Source organism: Aythya ferina (genome assembly GCF_964211825.1).
Source record: "Aythya ferina genome assembly, chromosome: 10".
Taxonomy (NCBI): Eukaryota; Metazoa; Chordata; class Aves; order Anseriformes; family Anatidae; genus Aythya; species Aythya ferina.
The window spans coordinates 13263374-13281578 of NC_140306.1; the positions used below are offsets into that span (position 1 = coordinate 13263374).

At 39.0% G+C, this 18205-nt stretch overlaps 1 protein-coding gene across 11 annotated transcripts in view; it reads right to left on the reverse strand.

Annotated features, from left to right (window-relative positions):
• The window catches only part of DOCK3 (dedicator of cytokinesis 3), a 257137-nt gene that overhangs the window by 232473 nt on the left and 6459 nt on the right, over window positions 1-18205 (reverse strand). For all 11 annotated transcript variants that reach the window (XM_084531292.1, XM_084531300.1, XM_084531299.1 and 8 more), the window contains exon 2: window positions 15701-15744. In XM_084531292.1, coding sequence (XP_084387418.1) covers window positions 15701-15744 — 44 coding nt within the window. The remainder of the gene's footprint in view (window positions 1-15700; window positions 15745-18205) is intronic.

Consider the following 18205-nt stretch of genomic DNA (forward strand, 5'->3'; position numbering starts at 1 on the left):
GAAAGAAAGAAAGAAAGAAAGAAAGAAAGAAAGAAAGAAAGAAAGAAAGAAAGAAAGAAAAAGAAAGAAAGAAAGAAAAAAGCTGCTTTGCTATTATTTGCAGATATTCCCAGTGAGCTTTTTTGAACCACCATGGCAGAAGCCCTTCTATGGGATACTTTCCTTTAACCATGTAACTTGTTATTCACAGATATTGATTCTCTTGCTGTGAGAGATTCCTTTAATATGGAAGAGATCATTTCCACGTGGAAATATATAAAAAATAATATAACTGCATTTCTGAACCAGATTTCTCCAGCATACCCAATTCCCATTTTCCGAGTCATCTGCCCATTTCGTACTCATCAGTTTCCTTCAGACAGCAGCAATACATATATTTTTGGTGTTAATTAGTTTAGGTCCACCCATATAATTATGAGCCTAATACATTCAGTAGATAAATTGTCTTTTATCAGACTACAGTATCTTCAAAGCTGTACTTTATCTGCATATTCTACAATACAAGATAACAGTCTCATTACATTGAGTCTGAAATGAAATTAACTTTCTTTGGTCTAAGGTAGTTTTTTTTCGGTTGCTGTCTTAATCTAAGAATTCCAGGACAAAATTTGCCAAATTTCTCTTGCTTTACAGAAGATTTAAAGACTCACTGGATACTTTGAGGAAAGAAGGGAAGGGGGAAAAAGATAACTTTTTACTTGGGCAGATAATTTTGGGACAAAGGGGAATGCTTTTAAACTAAAAGATGGGAGATTTAGATTAGTTGTAAGGAAGAAATTCGGAGGGCAGTGAGGCCCAGGCCCAGGCTGCCCAGAGGAGCTGTGGCTGCCCCATCCCTGGCAGTGCCCAAGGCCAGGATGGATGGGGTTGGAGCAGCCTGGGCAGGGGGCCCTGCCCATGGCAGGGGGTTGGGGCTGGATGGGCTTTGGGGTCTCTTCCAACCCAAACCATTCTCTGATTCTCAGACTTCATGTGACAATGCTCTGTTTCATTGCAGAACTGAAATGATTGAAAGAAATAATAAAAGTGGAAGATCAAAATTCTAGAATTCTTAGAAGAGTACGTATTTGATTTACTCAAAATTAATTTACTCAAAAAACTTTTCCAACAGAAAAGTTTATCCATGTGGAAGCCACATATGGAAAATAACTGATCCATATTGAACAACAGCTGTAACTTACTTCTTTCACCAGATATTACTGTTTTTTGTTTTTTATTCCCCTCAAAATAATATTCCTTCTTGCCATTTTTGTGTAATGAAAAAAACAGTTTTGTATAGAAACCTGCCTGTTCATTAAGGCAATTTAAATATAGATAAAATCTTGTAGCTGGTACTATTATCTCCTAAGAACAGCCACCTGCCTACACTGAAATCCTCCTGTAGACCATACTTGCTAACATTCTCAATCATTTGTCCAGCTACAATATCTTATACAAAAATTCAAATAAAACAAAAATATGACCAGCATCACCCCCTAGCACTGCTGGCCCCAAATCCAAGTGCTGTGCTTTCTCATATTCTTACAAGCGGCCCAGTTTGGCTCAGGCAGCCAGCAGGTTTACGTGGCTGCATACATTCTCAAGAGATGATGAAACACAGATCATGCTGCAACCATATTCCCACTGAAGTCTTGTTATGTTACCTTATAATGATGGATTGGAAAGTTAAAAACAGGATTATTCAACTAACATGAGAATTTGCAATGACAGAAACATAACATTAACTTTCCTGTTAAGGAAAAATCTGGGACTTCGATCAGCACAAGAACAGAAGGAGAAGAGGCAGTCTTCTAGCACAGATAAAACAAAATGGTGCCAGCAGCGTGTCTTCAGACACAAACATGACTGAAGTAGATGACGACAGCTTGGTAGCCAGAACTGTGAAAGATATTACACACAATCTTACCCTGGTAATACGGGAAAAAAATCAGGGTTTCTAATCCTCTCTAACAGAAAACCTTTGTATGTAAAATTCAAATGGAAACGTGAAATGATAATCAGGGAAATGCTATGCGCTTTAGAGTATCACAAATACAGCAGGAATAAGAAGATAGGTAAAGCCACTGCTAAAAGAGCTACAAGAGCTTAAAGATACGCCAGAACACAACAAAAGGACTGCAGAGAAAATACCAGCACTTGCTCCTTGCTTTCAGCACTGAGCTGCGTTTTTAGATTCACTGCTGCCCTAGCACCCAACTTTATAGTAAATGGTAAACCAAGCAAGTTCAAAACTGCAAAGGCACATCATCCAATCAACCATAAAGCTATCATGATCTGAACTCATAATCAGAGAGGCAGAAAAAGCTATTCTGACTGCTGAAATAAGTAAATGAGAATCTACTGCAAACAATTCCAAGAAATGCGGATATTTCTGCGCAACAAAACCAAGACACCTGGGCCTCTGCCCTAGAAAAGATCTTAGAGTATGGTGTACAGATACAGCTCCAATTCTGCAGCTGTTTTCAGATTTTTCTAAAACAGAAAAGAACAGAAGATCTTTATGACACTAGTCAAAGGCTTACGCTGAAACTGCTTAAAGCACTGGCACAGACATTTTTGAATCATGTACTACTGGAGAGAGAGATGCTTGCATATCACCATATGGATTTGTAGGATATATATATATATTTTGCTGTTGGCTTGTAAATGACAATAAATTAGAGTATGCTTAATCACTTTCAGTTACAGTTTCTGTACTGAAAAATAAGTTTTAAGTGTGTCTTTAGCTGAAGAGATGGATAGCTTTGATTGTAAAATTCTGCCCAAAACTTTTAAATGAAATCTTGAGAAGAATGTTTAGGGATATGTTTGTTTGCTTTAGATACATGCAGTTTTCTGCAATTATTTGTTTGTAGATTATATATACTTTTTCCTAGCAGATAAGAATCTTCATATATAGCTACCCTTAAGGTTTCATAACTTATTGATACAGTCAACATGGTTACACTGAGTCTGTACTTCCAGGCATCTGAGAGCAGAGAATTAAAATGTCCTTGTTCTTGCAGAAAAAAAAGAGAATTTCAGAGAAAAAAAAAGCAGGAAATTCAGGGGAGAGAGAGGATCCTATATACCATTCAAAAGCACTACATTTTTAGACAAGAATTACCCACTATAAGGTAGCAAGCTTTTTCACTCAAACCTCCTATGCTCTAGCCTCAAGGAATAGCTTTTTATTCAAAAACAAATCCAGAATTTCTCTTAGCAAAGCAAACAGCTAGAAACCAAGGAGGCTCTCCTTTTACACCTTTTTCTAACTAGAAAAAGGGAGGAGAAACACAAAGCAATATCCCTTTCCCTAGATGGCTGTTGAATCATGTGATAGGCAGCCAGATCCTCATTTTTATGTTTTGTCCTCTCACATTTGAATTCAGCAAGAACATTATATGGCACCAGGATCAATATTGCTGATGTATTTGCATCTCCTAAAAAGCAACATATTTTCCACAGATTTTATTTCAAATGTGACTGACTTATAGTTACTCCTGTAAATTATCATCATTCTAATAGCAGCAGCCCTGGCAATGGACTGTTGCTGCAGGAGCTCAGGGATATTATATACTATTTCACTCTGATAGCTGAAGAAATCCATTTAGACTTTTATGCTGAGCGGTGCAATACTAACACAAGGAGATATTTAAACAGTACAACAAAAAACTTCAGTTGTCACTTTCACAGGCGTTAACAGATTCTAAAATATTTCCTTCTAGAACTCGATGAGGACTGTGCTATAAAGGTGCAAAAGCAGAACTCATACTGTTCCCTAAAGCTGTCCTGACATGTGATATCACGAGACTCGTTTTCCAGTTAGTTATAATTTTGCAAAGGTTTATTCATTTCACCTGAGCATTTTCATGTCGAATGTCACCTTCAGAGTAAGTTGTGTTCCTAATAGACAAATGGCTTGTCTGGTTGTAACAACAAAGCTCAAGTAGGGAAAATACATTATAATGTAAAAATAAGTTTTGGCAACTTTTGAAAAATTAACTGAAACAATTTTCATTGAACTTTCACTGTAAGGCAACGTCTACCCTGCTTTTGAAATTTACATTCCGTGTCCATCCACTTACTAACTTAAACTGATCTGGGAAGCTTTCAGAAGAAAGACCCCACAGGTTTCCCTCGGCTTAAAAGATAACAATGAGCACCTTGGTGTACATTTAGAAAGTAATCTCAAGAGAACTGGAGACAAAAAGGGAGAACCAGCCTCTGCTGGGCTACAAAGGAATAGCTAAAATCCCTGTTAGTTTCAGAAGAAAGTGGAGGCTACAGAGCAAAAGTAAAGGAATGGCATTATAGTCAAAATGTCTCTAAACTTGAGTGGTAATTTCTGATGCACAAAAAGTTTGCATAAAACAGAAGTCAACAGACTGGTCACTCGAGTCATTCCAGTAAATTGTATGCAAAGAAATTACCTCTTTATTACACTTTTCTGCAAATATATTTTTGTTTCATTTGGGTAGAATAAATGGATTTCATACTGGAAGAAGCTTTTCCTGTTTTTTCCCGGAAAATGGGGAAGAAGCTTTTTCTCTGAAGAAAAAATCAAACAAAATCAGTCCTGTTGGTATTCTTTATGCTTTCTTTATATTATTATTGTACCTTCTTCACGTTAAAATTTAAGTCTAAGTTCAAGCTGGGGAAGAGAGCAGAAAGCAGGACCTCGTCTGGTCTTGTCTGAGGATGGGGAGTCCCAGCCCTCTGCAAGACAGGGCTGGAAGGAATGGGCCGGAGCCAGGTGGAAGCTGGGACATCACAAGGTGGGACAAGAAAGTTGGATCTGCCCAGTTACTGCCAGTACAGAGCTGAGGTCAGCGGGATGGAGGAAGCCTCAGCCAAGGACAAGCCCACAGCAGAGCCAGGGTAAGCTGGGGTGAGCTGGGAGGGGTTGAAGAAAAATCTCTGTGGGAAGACAAAATTTTCAGGTAAAGCAGTCTGCTTCTTAATCAGTGAAAACAGACCACTTTCCCAGGCCAGCAATGATCTCAGATGTATTTGCAAGAAAGGAAGAACTGCTACTGAAAAGGCCTCTAGCTATTTGTATTTTAAACTCTTAGAGACAGAATTTAAGGACAGTTGGATCGTGCAGCTAGAAGCCAACTTTTCATTAATACATAAGAGGATCTTTGATGTCACATCACACCCACATAATGGCCTTCACACATGCCAGACGGGTTACATATAACCATGTGAAACAAAGGGAGAAATTTCACTATTGTGGCCTCTTCCCTGGTGCTGTATACACTTTATTCTGAAAATAGCACGTAGCTGACTGGCAGCACTTGCCAGCACAGCTGAATTAGTCAGAAAAGCTGCCAGGGAGGTGGGAAATCTCCAAGTCCCTTTGCTCGCTCCAGGGCTTGTTCCATTGTGGCACAATTACAAATACACAACTGCAGGATCTGCTGTGCTGCTGCTTCTGCTGCTGCTGCCTGAAAACAACAGTTCAGGGTCTATTTCCTTTATGAATTTTACCCAGCACTCCAATTAACACTGATAGAAACAGTACACATACTGAAAGAAGCACAGACTTGTTTTTCTCCCAGGTAAAAGATTTTCATTCAGGTGGCCCATGCCTGAAGATAGAATATGTTCTTCAAGTGTGCAAGTCACAGACTCGCTGTAGTAGTCTGATTCTTTGAAGTCACTGCTCCTCTTCACTGTAATTCTTCAGTGATAGCAATCATCTTATTATTGCATAATAGAGAATTAAGCTATTTGATAATAGACAGACTAAATCTTAAATCTCTACCAAAATACTCACAGAAAGGCTGGGTAGTTATAGCCCTATTATCTTGCCTGCATTCCTCTCAGTTCCCACAAAGAAAGCAATGTCAGGCCCATCAGTGATCCCCAGCAAGAAGTCCAAAGTTCAGGAATCAAGCAATGGAAAAAGATTCAGCAGATGAGAACCACAAGGTTTGATTTAAGGTAGCCCTCTGAAACTTCAAATCACACAGTCAGTCTCTTTTTACATTTTTTTTTTTTTGCATAAAATTTTCTACATAAATTTTGCATAAAATGTAAAACAGTTTGTGCATTAGGATAAGTTCCCAGATTTTTTATTTAGCAAAGAGTCTTGGGGAACTGCTTACAAGGGAGGAAGGGAGAACACACTGAAATCTACCATGACAAGAACATCTGCACGGAAATAATATTCTGATTATATTATTAGATAATTCTAAGACATTATGGTTACTGCCTGTGGTATTCTAGTCACTACTCCAGGTAAAATGCTGGCAGTGTAACATGAGCAGCAGAAACCAGTCACATATCTGGAATAAGATCTATTCCGATTCACCTCTAGGATTTTGCTCACTGAGAACTGGACTGGACAGACAGTCCATTACACCTGGGCTCCAGCAGATCTTGAAGTTACAAGCACTCCTCCTGAAGCAAAAGGCATCTACACAAAAATAAATAAATAAATAAATACGTTGCATGGGGGCAAAATGCACCCAGAGTGACCCAACCATTTTGGAGGCTGCATGCATTCCTTTCTTCTCTTCACATGCCACACGGAAGGAAAAGGGGAAACACCTGAGTCACTGCCTAATCAGACATGAGAGCACACGTGCTTTAATCTGCCTAAACTAACTAAGCCTCCGCTGCCTGCTTTCAGCTAACAAAAGCAGTATAAGGAAAGTTAAAAACCCCGGTTGCCATAACAATTCAAATCAGCTCTTAACCATCAGGGTTAAGAGCTTCCCTCTGAGGAGGTTTAATAACCGAACAAGCACACAAGCTGAGGCACTTGTACCTAGCGCCCAGCTGTAGCTAAATTGTTCAACTTCACTAGCCAGAGCAGCTGATGGGGTACCCGCCTTGAAAGAACCTGGCCCCTCACATCCTCTCCACACTAGGTAGTGTAAGTCTCATTTAATAAAGACTAGAAAATTGTAATGTCAGCTTTGCACTTTTCCTTCATTACCAGTGTACTAATTTGTAGATACACTCATCTGAATTACTTCATTGGTTCAGACTTAGCTCAATTAGTTTAGTTACCTTATCTCCATCTTTGAGTAACCTAATTTCTTTTTATTCTGTTTTCAACAAAATCTATCAAAAGATCTCAAACATTATGTTTGCTAGATTTTATGATGGGCTATGAACACCTTGGTATTGGTAACTTCAAACAAGAAATGCCTAAGGCACTTGGCTTTGCCACCTATTTAAAAATTATTTACATCCAAGGAAACTTACGACTTATACAAGAGAAATGGTACAGCAATCTGCATCTTTGTAAAACAGTCACATTTTACACATTTACATGATATTGTTTCACAAGAAACCATGAAGGAAATGTAAAAGAGACCAGTATAAGAACAGTAAGATGGTTTAAGAAAATGTCTGAAAACCTGACAGAAGGCTTTACTGACTGGGAAAATGCTGTAAAAGAAGATGCTCACTACTGGTGTTCCTCAACTTTGCATTTGGGAGCATTCTTATTTAGTATTTTAATTAATAATGTTGGTACAAAAAGTAGGAGAGCACTCATGGGAGTTTTTGATGATACAAGGGAGGTGCAATCAGCACATGTAAAGGCTAAGTTTTACAAAGGAGTTTTACTCCAGGATGAACTTTTTTAAGAGAATAATCAACACGAGATGAAAATTCAACAATACACAGCTACTAAAAATAAAAATAAAAATACTGTAAATCTTGGCTTACCTGTGGCAAGATATAGAGGGTAAAAAACTTGATTCTCTTTATTAGTAGATCTGGGGCTGATCCCAGGTCACCTGTGTAACATGGTCATGAAGACAGAAGTCCAATGCTAGGACTTGCAGAGAAAGGTCAAAAGGAGGTAGAGAAGTATCAATACTCCTGGGTAAGTTGCCTCCTTTGGAATTCTGGTTGTGTGTTTCTGTGATTAATGATTTCCTGCTCCAGTAACAGTTTGAGGAACTACTATAAAGATACGAAGAATAGAAAGCCTATCTTATGCAAGACAAATAGAAAGATTTGCTTGTTTAGCTTACCTAAAAAAAAAAAAGCTAGGAAAAGAACGATTATTTTAAGTACTTTAGGGCATCAAAAACTCAGACAAGTGAGCAGGAAAGGAGAAAACAATGATCCAGGCTAAACAACATCCGCATCAAGAATGAGTAGACAAAAACTGGTTGTAGTAAGATGAAAGCTGGAATAAGATTCTGTCACAATCTTCCAAGAGGAACCTTAGGAACAACTTACATTTCTGAGACTAAGCCTAATCCATGTGCCCAAGGGGTTTATATTGATATGATTGCTTATGATGGAAATGGCTTCAACTCTGACCCAGGAGGTCTCTCTTCTCTATTTCCTTGGAGGTTTAACAGGGAGTGGATTTCCTCAGGGCTAGCACAGTATCAGCATGTTATCAGGCAGGAGACAATGTGCTCCTTCAAATCTGATGACATGTGGCTGGAATTTTAATTGTACACCGGGATTTTAGAAGGCTACCAAACTCCTTTGAAAACTAAGGCTGCAGTTTAAAAACAGATTTGAGAGAAGTTTGTCAGAAGTGAAGTATTCCAAAATAACTGGCTACTCAGAACCTTACAAATTTTATCAGAAGATATTTTTAATACCAGGTAGTTGGTAAATCCAGTGAGGATTTTCTGGCACTTAGTTTTTTTCCTCAAAAAATGGTTAGCAAGGTTATAATCAAACTTATTGAATCCATTTACAGCTTTATCAAACACAGTGTTGGTCATGATGTCTTCCTAATGTAAGACACTGAGCTGATAGACATCGGTTCACCTTGCAGGCATTTGCATTTGAACTAGGAATTAATATTTCATTTGGCAAAACCTCTGTGGTTCTTCAGATAAGAGCTATATAAAGTGTGATCTGTCATCTCATTAATATATCTTGAAATGGGGTGTAAAAAGAAGGTTATATGCCACTTGTATTTTCCCTGTGTATTGAGTCATCTTTCTGCATTTCAGTGTCAAGGGACTTACAAGGTTACAACTCCTCAGTAGTTTGATTTAAAGTTGACTTTTCACAGTAACTGGAAGAAAAATAAACGTTGTACATCTTCTGAAATAAAGAAATTTATGAAAGGAAATTATACTTGTTAAATTCTAGTTGTCACAGAAGTCTACTCAGAGAAACTGCAGAGAGTAAACAAACCATTTTGCTGTACAACGCTCAGCAGGCTACATTAAAAACAAAAACCCAAAGCTACTCTTGGTATCGGTAGCTTGGGAACTTCTCTGGTGTTGTATACTCACATGCATTCAGATGAGGAAACAATCTCCAGGGGAGATAAAGGAGTCAGTTGATTACCAATGTCATTACAAAGATAAAACCACACTTTTGAGCTTGAAAAATATCATTTCAAGTGGGGATTTCAGAAAAAAAAAATATAAATGCAGTTTCCTACTAGGCACAGTTTACTTGATCTAACTTCAGAGCTTCCTAAGCATTAAAACAATATAATTGCCTTTCTCTGTTTTTATTGAAACGGAGAAACAAATACACACACACAAAACCAATCTCCATTCAAATATTAAGTTATGGAAACATAATCAATAGGCATTTTTGGCCTGTTTTCCCATCAGAAAAATGCACCATGAAAACCGATTTTGCTTGAAACAATATTCTTATCTGACTTTTCCTTTTGTTCCACCTGCAACCTGCTGGTTGATTTGAAGAGTCATCTAAATCCTATAGCTTCAGAAAATAGGCGGTTAGAGGGGAAAACACTGGTGTACATGTTCTTCTTACCAACAGCAGAGCAAGTCTTGACAGATAAGCACCACGATGAAAAGAAAAAACATATTTTGAACTTGCAGCATATTAGATACTGTGGTCATGCAAGCAAGACATGAATGCATAGGAATACAACATTTTTATTAGTATCAGTGTGTACAGAACTACTTCTCTTATGCATTAATAAAAATGTTCAGTAAAATATATTTTATAAAAATATTGTTATAAAAAGTTTTCAGTAAAATATTACATGTATATATAATTGAAAAACCACAGTGACATACTTCAGGCATTTGTGTGGTATATAATGCAGCCACAATTTAATTCCTGCAGAAATAATTTACTGATTTTATTCTACCAATGGGGGGGATGCTAATAAAAGTCCCTAGCAGACTGGAGCCAGTGAAGGCTGAAGAAGTTTTTCATAAATTACATCCATCTCAGGTCTGACACACCCACTTACAAATACGCTTTTCAAACCTGAGACATCAAGATTCAGGCTGTATCTGCACCACACAATGTCACACAGGCTGATAACTCAGCTAGTGCTAGAACTGGAAACAATTAGCTCTGTCAGTCAAGGGTCACATGAGTGCTAATTAGCTTTACTAGTGGAAAACTGGTTAGGTATATTACCCGATATAGAATGCAGAAGATATTGACAGCCCTGGGAACAGAAATAGAAAACTTGGCTGGATGGCCACACTGGTACTCTACAAAACTTTTTCTCCTTTGTATTCGTTCTTTGCAGCCCCCTAGCTCATAACCTTTTTCCTTGCTACTGGCAAATCTCTAATCATATGGGCGCTTTCCTGGCAAATGAACAGCAAAGGCTTGAAGTTCAGGCAGCCCAGAAGAGACGAAGAGCCCAGATCTACCTCTTCCACAGAAAGAAACAAAAGGTTTCTTTCCTTCTACCTGCCCCCAAGAATCCCCTGAAGCCAGTTTTGCCTGTATATATATGCTTCTCTGTTAACTCAGGGCAGCAAAACAGGGTCCCAGGCTCTAGTTAAACCAGCTGCAACAGAGGAATGGGAAAGCTGCTGTTTGTAGTGATCAGGAATCCAGCTCGCTTTGAGTGCACCTCAGCTACTTACTGGATATTGCCTTATTTCTCCCTGGGCATGCACGTGCCTTCAACGTACTGCTTAGTGTGCAGTTTGCTAAAATATATTACAATGGAAATACAACTCTTAGCTGAATTAAGCCCTGCAGTAGTCAAGTAACTTTTCTTTTAGTGAGGCCCTTAAAAGTAATTTTTATACTCTGGAAATCACCAGATAACAACTCAATAACTGCACTCGAGACAGAAACCATGGTCTTTCTCTTCTCTCGAACCTTTAGACTGGGTAACTGGGAACTGAAAATTTCCTTCCTCCTAAAAGTGTATCCTCCATTTATCATTACCATTAATTTTAATAGTGAATAGGGAATATTTAACAGGGAATTAATAAGAATAGGGAGTATTTAATAGGGAAGAGTGTTTTTTTTTTAAATCTTTTTCTGCTAGACTGACTTCCACAGAAAGCTTGAAGTAGCTTTCTGTGAAAGGATATATACTTCACAGCGTGCCCTGAAAAGAAGGTTGAGTGTAAATCACATCTGTACATTTACTGTCAAATACAAGATTTTTTTTTCTTAAAAGTCATTCTGTGAAAAGCAGTATAAACACAAACAAGATAGGTGCTTGTTCCACTCAGCCATTTTTTCTGGTGGTTATTTGTATGCAACCCTCCCCGCATTTCCACCAAGGCCACCTCATGGCAGGCTGCACTCTAAAAGAACCAGACTTGGTTCTGGTGCTCTGTCCTGTTAGCAGATCCCAGACTTTCCATTCTCCACACTTCTTGTCTTAATTGCAATTCATTTTTGAAATCATCCGCTTGGCCTCGGTTGACTAAGAGTGGAGACCTATTTGTTCTAGCTGAGTTAACTCCACATTCACACACCATTTTTCATATTTGTGGTCTTACAGTAAGAGAGACAGAATACAGGACACTTAATAGCTTTTTCTTGCCTTATGTATCACAGAGTTTGGACCTTGAAATGTATTTAAAAGTTTTCTCTCCCTTCTCTGGAATGGAACTCTCTGTTTATATGGAGAAGAAACACAGATAAAACAGGTGACCAAAGTTCAACTAGACTTGAGATTTTTACTCCTACTATGCTATTCAACTGTTAGGTAGCTTATACTGTTTTCCAGGAACTACTTGGGAGAGGCTGCATTTCATCAGGAACCTGTTTTAGATTTGTGAACCTGCGACACATGAATAAAAGAATTCTGAATACCTCAAAACCTTACTTCTCCTGACATGATTTATAAAGCTCTTTGGGATTCAAGAGAAAATTCCACCAGAGGGGACCTCTACAGACATAATCCTAATTTCTTACATGAAAGAATAGATGAGAAGATACCAGCATCAACAGCTGATTTCAGAAGGAAATAGAATCATTAACTCAGTGCACAGTGAGCAGAAAAAGGGGTGAAGATTTGTCGCTGGACATGACTGAATTCTAGGTGACAGTGCCATCTAATCAGGTTTTTAGTCCTTAGGATCCTGCCTCTGAGTCAATCACAGCAGGCACAGGAAAAATGGCAGTTTTGCAGGATCTGAGTTGATTACAACCATGTAAGAACATCTGCAGGAAATGTCCCCATCTAAGGGTAATGTTCTCATTAAGAAAAGCTTCTGGGAAGGTTCATCAGCTAGTTAAGACTTGTGGCTGTGTCTAACTCAAGCATATTTTCCAACACTTTTCACAGAATACGGTCAATGCCACAAAGCTACCTCTTTCTGTGCTGAATCAGCATTTCCAGAACAAGCTTGGGTTTGGCACATAAAGCCATGTAGCTGAGGCCCTGGTCCGAGGAGCTGCTTTTTGAGTGAATGCAGAGGGAATTTATGCAGGCAGGAAAGAGACAACAATACAGGTCAGAATAAAGATGAGAAGGCAGGAAAGAGAAATGCAAGCCACACCTGAATCACAAAATGGAAGGTTAGAAATAGATTTCTAGTCCTGGTCTGCACAACAAACCTCCCCCGAGGCAATCATTTAATTCTTCCAATTTCATTTTTCTCACTGGTGTACAACTTGCCTAATAGGAACTCGATGAACAACTTACTGTTCCTCAAAGTATGCTGAAGCTACAAAGTACTTATTAATAAAGATGAGACTGCAATATACCGAAGGAGGACAGAAAAGAGCAAGAGAAGAGAAATTTAAAAGAATAATTAGAATAACGTGGAAAAGCTTTTCAGATGACTGGAGCTATGGTGCAGCAATAAAAGAAAAGCCAGCTAAAATAGATTCGAGAAAATGTGACAGCAAAATCCTCCCAGCCAAAACTGTCCACCAGAAATGACCACTAACAGGTTTGTAGATAACCCATTTGCAACCTTTTGGTCTTTATTACTCATAATAAATGGTAACTTTCCTAACCCTAATTTATTTTCAAGAACAGCAGATTAGTATGAGGGGAAGACTATCAGAATTTACTATCTGAATTTTCCAGATAATAATCTCTGCTTGTGTTAAATTGTCACTGAAAGAGGAGCAGAAAAGGAACCACAATCATTTGCTTTTAACCCTGTTGGGAATATATAGAAACTAACAGATAGGTGCTAGAATACTGTATCTTCATAACATCTGTTTTTTTCTTTGCAAATAAATCCAGTCAAATAAAAAAGTAACCTTATTTATTTCACCCTACAGCATTATCTGCATATAGAATTATTCAAGATAAGGGGAAAATTATTGGTTGTCTATCTAGCAAGTTAAATCCGATTAAAATACTGTATTTTAAGCAGAACTGTTCCTACACACATTTATTTCAGGGGAATTTAATTCACTTTGAGAGTGAATTAAGCTAAAAGAACAAGACTTGCTGAACTCTTGGTGACAGTCTCCAGATGAGGCTATGCTCTGTCTTATGATTACTTTTCAAATTTGCCTAGGCCTTAAAAGTCACCTTCCTTTGCCTAATGCTGCACACACAACACTCGCTTGCTGAGGCCATTTACAGGGCTGTTTATTCAGTTCCTGCCAACCCCTATATAGGTGTGGCATGTATTAAAGTCCTCAAGTTTAAATATGTATACATACACGTGCATACATACATATACACACACAGCTTCCTGTATTTTACCATGAAAAATACAACACAATCTAAAATCCATACTCCTACACTCAAATTAAATTTAAAAGGAAAACAGCAAATATTTCACATTGTAACTTCCTCTGATGTTGCAAGGTAAGAGATGTTGAAAGGAACAGTACTGCCTGTGTTAAAGAAAAAAAAAAAACAAACTGAAATCTGTGGAAAACAACAAAAAAGATATACCGGCCATTATCCAAGTCAATGTCTGTTGCCAACAGGGGCATAGCGCTCCTCAGCCCTACACAAAGGTCTGCTGCGTTATGTGTGTGACATCTTGCAGGTGCTGTGATGTTCTATACTCAGCTGGTCAGCACTGCATTGCCTGGAAAATAGAACTCCAGTCTGTTCTCAGGCCAGGGAAGAAAAGCTGTTCTGATCAGACCCAACGGCAGAGGCGTGACAGACTTGGACATTTTCAATGGTGGCATAAGAACTAACTTTCAAATATGACTTTCAGCAGCAGTTTTACCCCCAAATGAAGTGAAACAGAACAGAAAAATAAAAAAGAAAAAAAGAAAAAACACAATAAACAAAATCATAAAAAAGTAATTTTGAGCTTGAATACAACTGTACTCTAGAAAATATCAATGCATTATGAATGAATCAAAAGCAAGTGAAGGATGTACAACACAGCCGTTAGTCCTTCCAAAGAGCCGGGAATTGCTGCCAGTCACCACCACTGACCGTGGGCCTGGCAGCATCGTGCTCGCATGCCACCACCAGTGCCCCCAGTCTCCCTCCGTCTCTTACAAGTGCATGGCTTGTCCATTAGCTGGGGAATGTGTGTGTGTCTGTCCATATCTATATATCTGCATCCATCTACACCTTTTTATGTATGCACACACTCACTCTCTTGTAATGACAGCCTGCCGCTCAGAAGGGCTTTGCCTGACGGCTGGATTAGCCATGCTCTGTACAACTTTCCACGGATGATCCCTGAAATGTTTGCTGCTGTCATGGTCCCAAAGTCTACGTTCATCAGAACTTTAATTTATTTGGTTTATGGTGTACACCTCTGCAATGTATTACATAGAGATACTACCCCCTGAATGAAAGACACCTTTTGCAAACAACAGTTTTAAATTTATTCAACCCCCCCACACACAACTTTTTTTCCCCTAACACCTGCAGAAGTAGGACAAGGTAGCACCTTCAATCTCTTTCTTTTAAGATTTATTTCTGAGAGCATTTTTCTTCCTTCACATAGCCATGAAACTCTGGGACCCTGCAGCACAGCATAATTTATTCTAAAAATAAGTAAGCTTCACAAAATAAACCAAACCACGTAAGAACACCCATGGTGAGCTATGAGCACATTACAAAAAACACAAAGGGACCACGTGGAACACAGCAGCTCTAGAGTATTCTGGGCACATTTTTATCCTTACTAAGCAGATAAAAGATGACTCTCAGTTTTTAAATCTCTAAAGGATGAAAAGAAATTCATCTTGGATTAGGGTGAACACCATGTATGAAGAGACAGACAACAGATTTCTCTGTGAAAGTCATTTTTCTCATGAAATTATTCTGGCTGTTCTGTGGGTTCTTGTTAACTTTTATGATTCACAACTGCTTTAAACACTTGCATTATTAACCTGTGGGATCAGTAAGAAGGAATTTACAACTTCCCCTTCGGCAAGGAGAAAAAAAGGACCTACCAACATACACATAAAGGCTTTATGGGTTTTATATTTATTTATTTGCTTAGGTTAGGGGAGCATCCTCCTATGGGTAAAGCATGAAAAATTACCAGGTCAATCTTTAAGTAACATACAAGATAATGCAGACACTGTACCAGATGATAAAGTGAACATTGAACTGCTAAACTAAAAGCTAATCACATACCTTTTAAAATGCAACTGGACTGCAAACTCCATGTGTATCTTTGCCTGTGGATAAGAGGAAAATGTTATTTAGAATATAAATGCATTCCCTGAAGTGCAAGATGAAAGTGCCCAAACCTACTATTCCTGCAGCTGTGACCTCACTACAAGGTCACACGGTTTAAATGCTAATGTAAAGGGCTCATGAAGCAGGTCCTGCCTCATTGATGCCATGTCCACAGGTTGAATGTGGAGTTCAGACTGTCATCTGACATCGAGAATGATTGTTTAAGGGTATTGAAAAATCTCATTTAGGGCTGATGCAGACAGAAGGAAGCTATACAATGGCTCTGTTTTATAGCTAAGCAAAGGATTTCCCTCAGAAGCTGTCAAGTCTGCTTCTTTTACAAGTACTAAATTCATATGGATTAAATTATTTTTATTTTCAATACAGGAAAGATGTTCCTGGACTTCCACGTTACAAGGAACTGATTAAACCCTTTGGATGGCAGCGTATGTGATAGTACAGCACACAGAGGCCAATTTAGAAACAGCCAAAGAACTCCAGGAAAAAATACCATTAAAAAGATCCCTAATCCCGGAATGTTTATCAGTATCATTTTAAATTCACAACTAGACATGGCAGAGAATAAGTAAGCATCTATGTATCATCATTTTCATCTATCATGGAAAGATTTCAGAGCCTGGAAGGAGGATTGTTTTTATTTTTTTCCTTTTCAGGAGTAGTATGTATGGCTAGTAGGTACTGAAGAGTACAAAATTCAACTACTTACAGAGGAGCTGCTGTACAAAGGGTTTGAGAACACTGATGACCTTGGGAAAACCACGTTGGCTAGTTTTTACAGCTAAGGGATGACTGCCTTTTGCTCACCGCCATGCAGAAATCTCACTGAACTTCCAGAGAAAGCAAACTTGCAAATATCCCATGTGTGATCCCACTGCACTTCTCCCCTTTTTTGCATCTTGGTTTAAATCCGTAAGGAAAGAGGACAGATTGAAGACAAGTCTGCCTTGCTAGGATTGCATACAGAATAATTTCTTCAGCTACCAGTCCAGACCAGTGTCTGCTAGTGTCTTCTCTAACTTAAAACAAAAAGGACTAAAAAGGTTAAAAAAAAAAAAAAATCCTGGAAAGAAAAAAAATAAAAAGCGAGTATTGCTACAGTTCTGGTAGATTGCTTCCTCTGTAGCTAGAAAAGTTCTGTTAGAGAGAGTCCAAAGGAGGTCATGAGGAGGACCAGAGGGCTGAAGCCCTATGAAGACAGGCTGAGGGAGCTGGGGTTGTTCAGCCTGGAGAAGAGAAGGCCCCAGGGAGACCTCACAGCAGCCTGCCAGTGCCTGAAAGCAGCTGAAGGAAAGCTGGGGAGGGACTCTTTGGCAGGGGTGTGGTGATAGGACAAGAGTAATGGCTTCCATCCAGAAGAAGGTGGATTTAGATTAGACATCAGGAAGAAATTCTTCACTCAGAGGGCAGTGAGGCCCAGGCCCAGGCCACCCAGAGGAGCTGTGGCTGCCCCATCCCTGGCAGTGCCCAAGGCCAGGCTGGATGGGGCTGGGGCAGCCTGGGCTGGTGGGAGGTGTCCCTGCCCATGGCAGGGGGTTGGGGCTGGGGGGGCTTTGTGGTCCCTTCCAACCCAAACCATTCTGTGATTCTGTATTACCATTCTTTCCTACACATCAGATACCTGGAACGCACGCACCTCTTTTTGCTCTAACACTCTGAGTAGGCTCAGATAATATTTCAGACTGTTATTATTATAGAACATTATTCCTGCAGCTGTTTTTACACCATTACAGTTAGCATTCCCAGTCAGCTTGGCCAGGAGGAGGACAAGAAAAGAAGCAGGCTTTCACGTTAGTCTTGGTATCCTAACCACAGCTAATCAGCTCAGGTATGTTATCACCTGAGATGATCCCATTTGCAAAGCTCTAGTATCACGGTCTTTGGATCCCTCAAGTTTCCTTCCTTTTGTTTTTTTTCTATGCATTAAAAAATACTCATCCAAAAAATTCTACTTTCTTTCATTTAAGAAAGCCAGACCTTCTCATCTTCTCTGCAAAACTTTCCTATTTGCTCATCCCTTCAGTCTTTTAGCCTAAAGGGAACAAAAAAACGGTGTGGTGAGGAAAATACTTCAGTCCTGCCCTGACAAGAGAGCAAGTGCAGACAGACTTGAAAAGCCTTAGTGCAGCAACAGGCTCCTTCACAGCTCTGTGTAGGAACTGCAAAGTAAACAGGGAATCAAAGAGCATTTTCCTCTTATCTCAAAACAGTAAGCGATACCAGCTGCTCCTCTTTGCAAAAGCAGTGAATGAATTTCCATTTCTGATGGTCTTCGGGGTTGTCAGCCACACTCTTGCTCCTTGGAGAAGTAGGTGACACTATTTTGTTGCAGAGATGGGAGGATTGACCTTAGTCTATCTGTTTAGATATGAACCTTAACTGCTCAGTTTGACATTGGTTTATATAAATCATATTTTTTGCCTCCCATACTGACCTAAATCC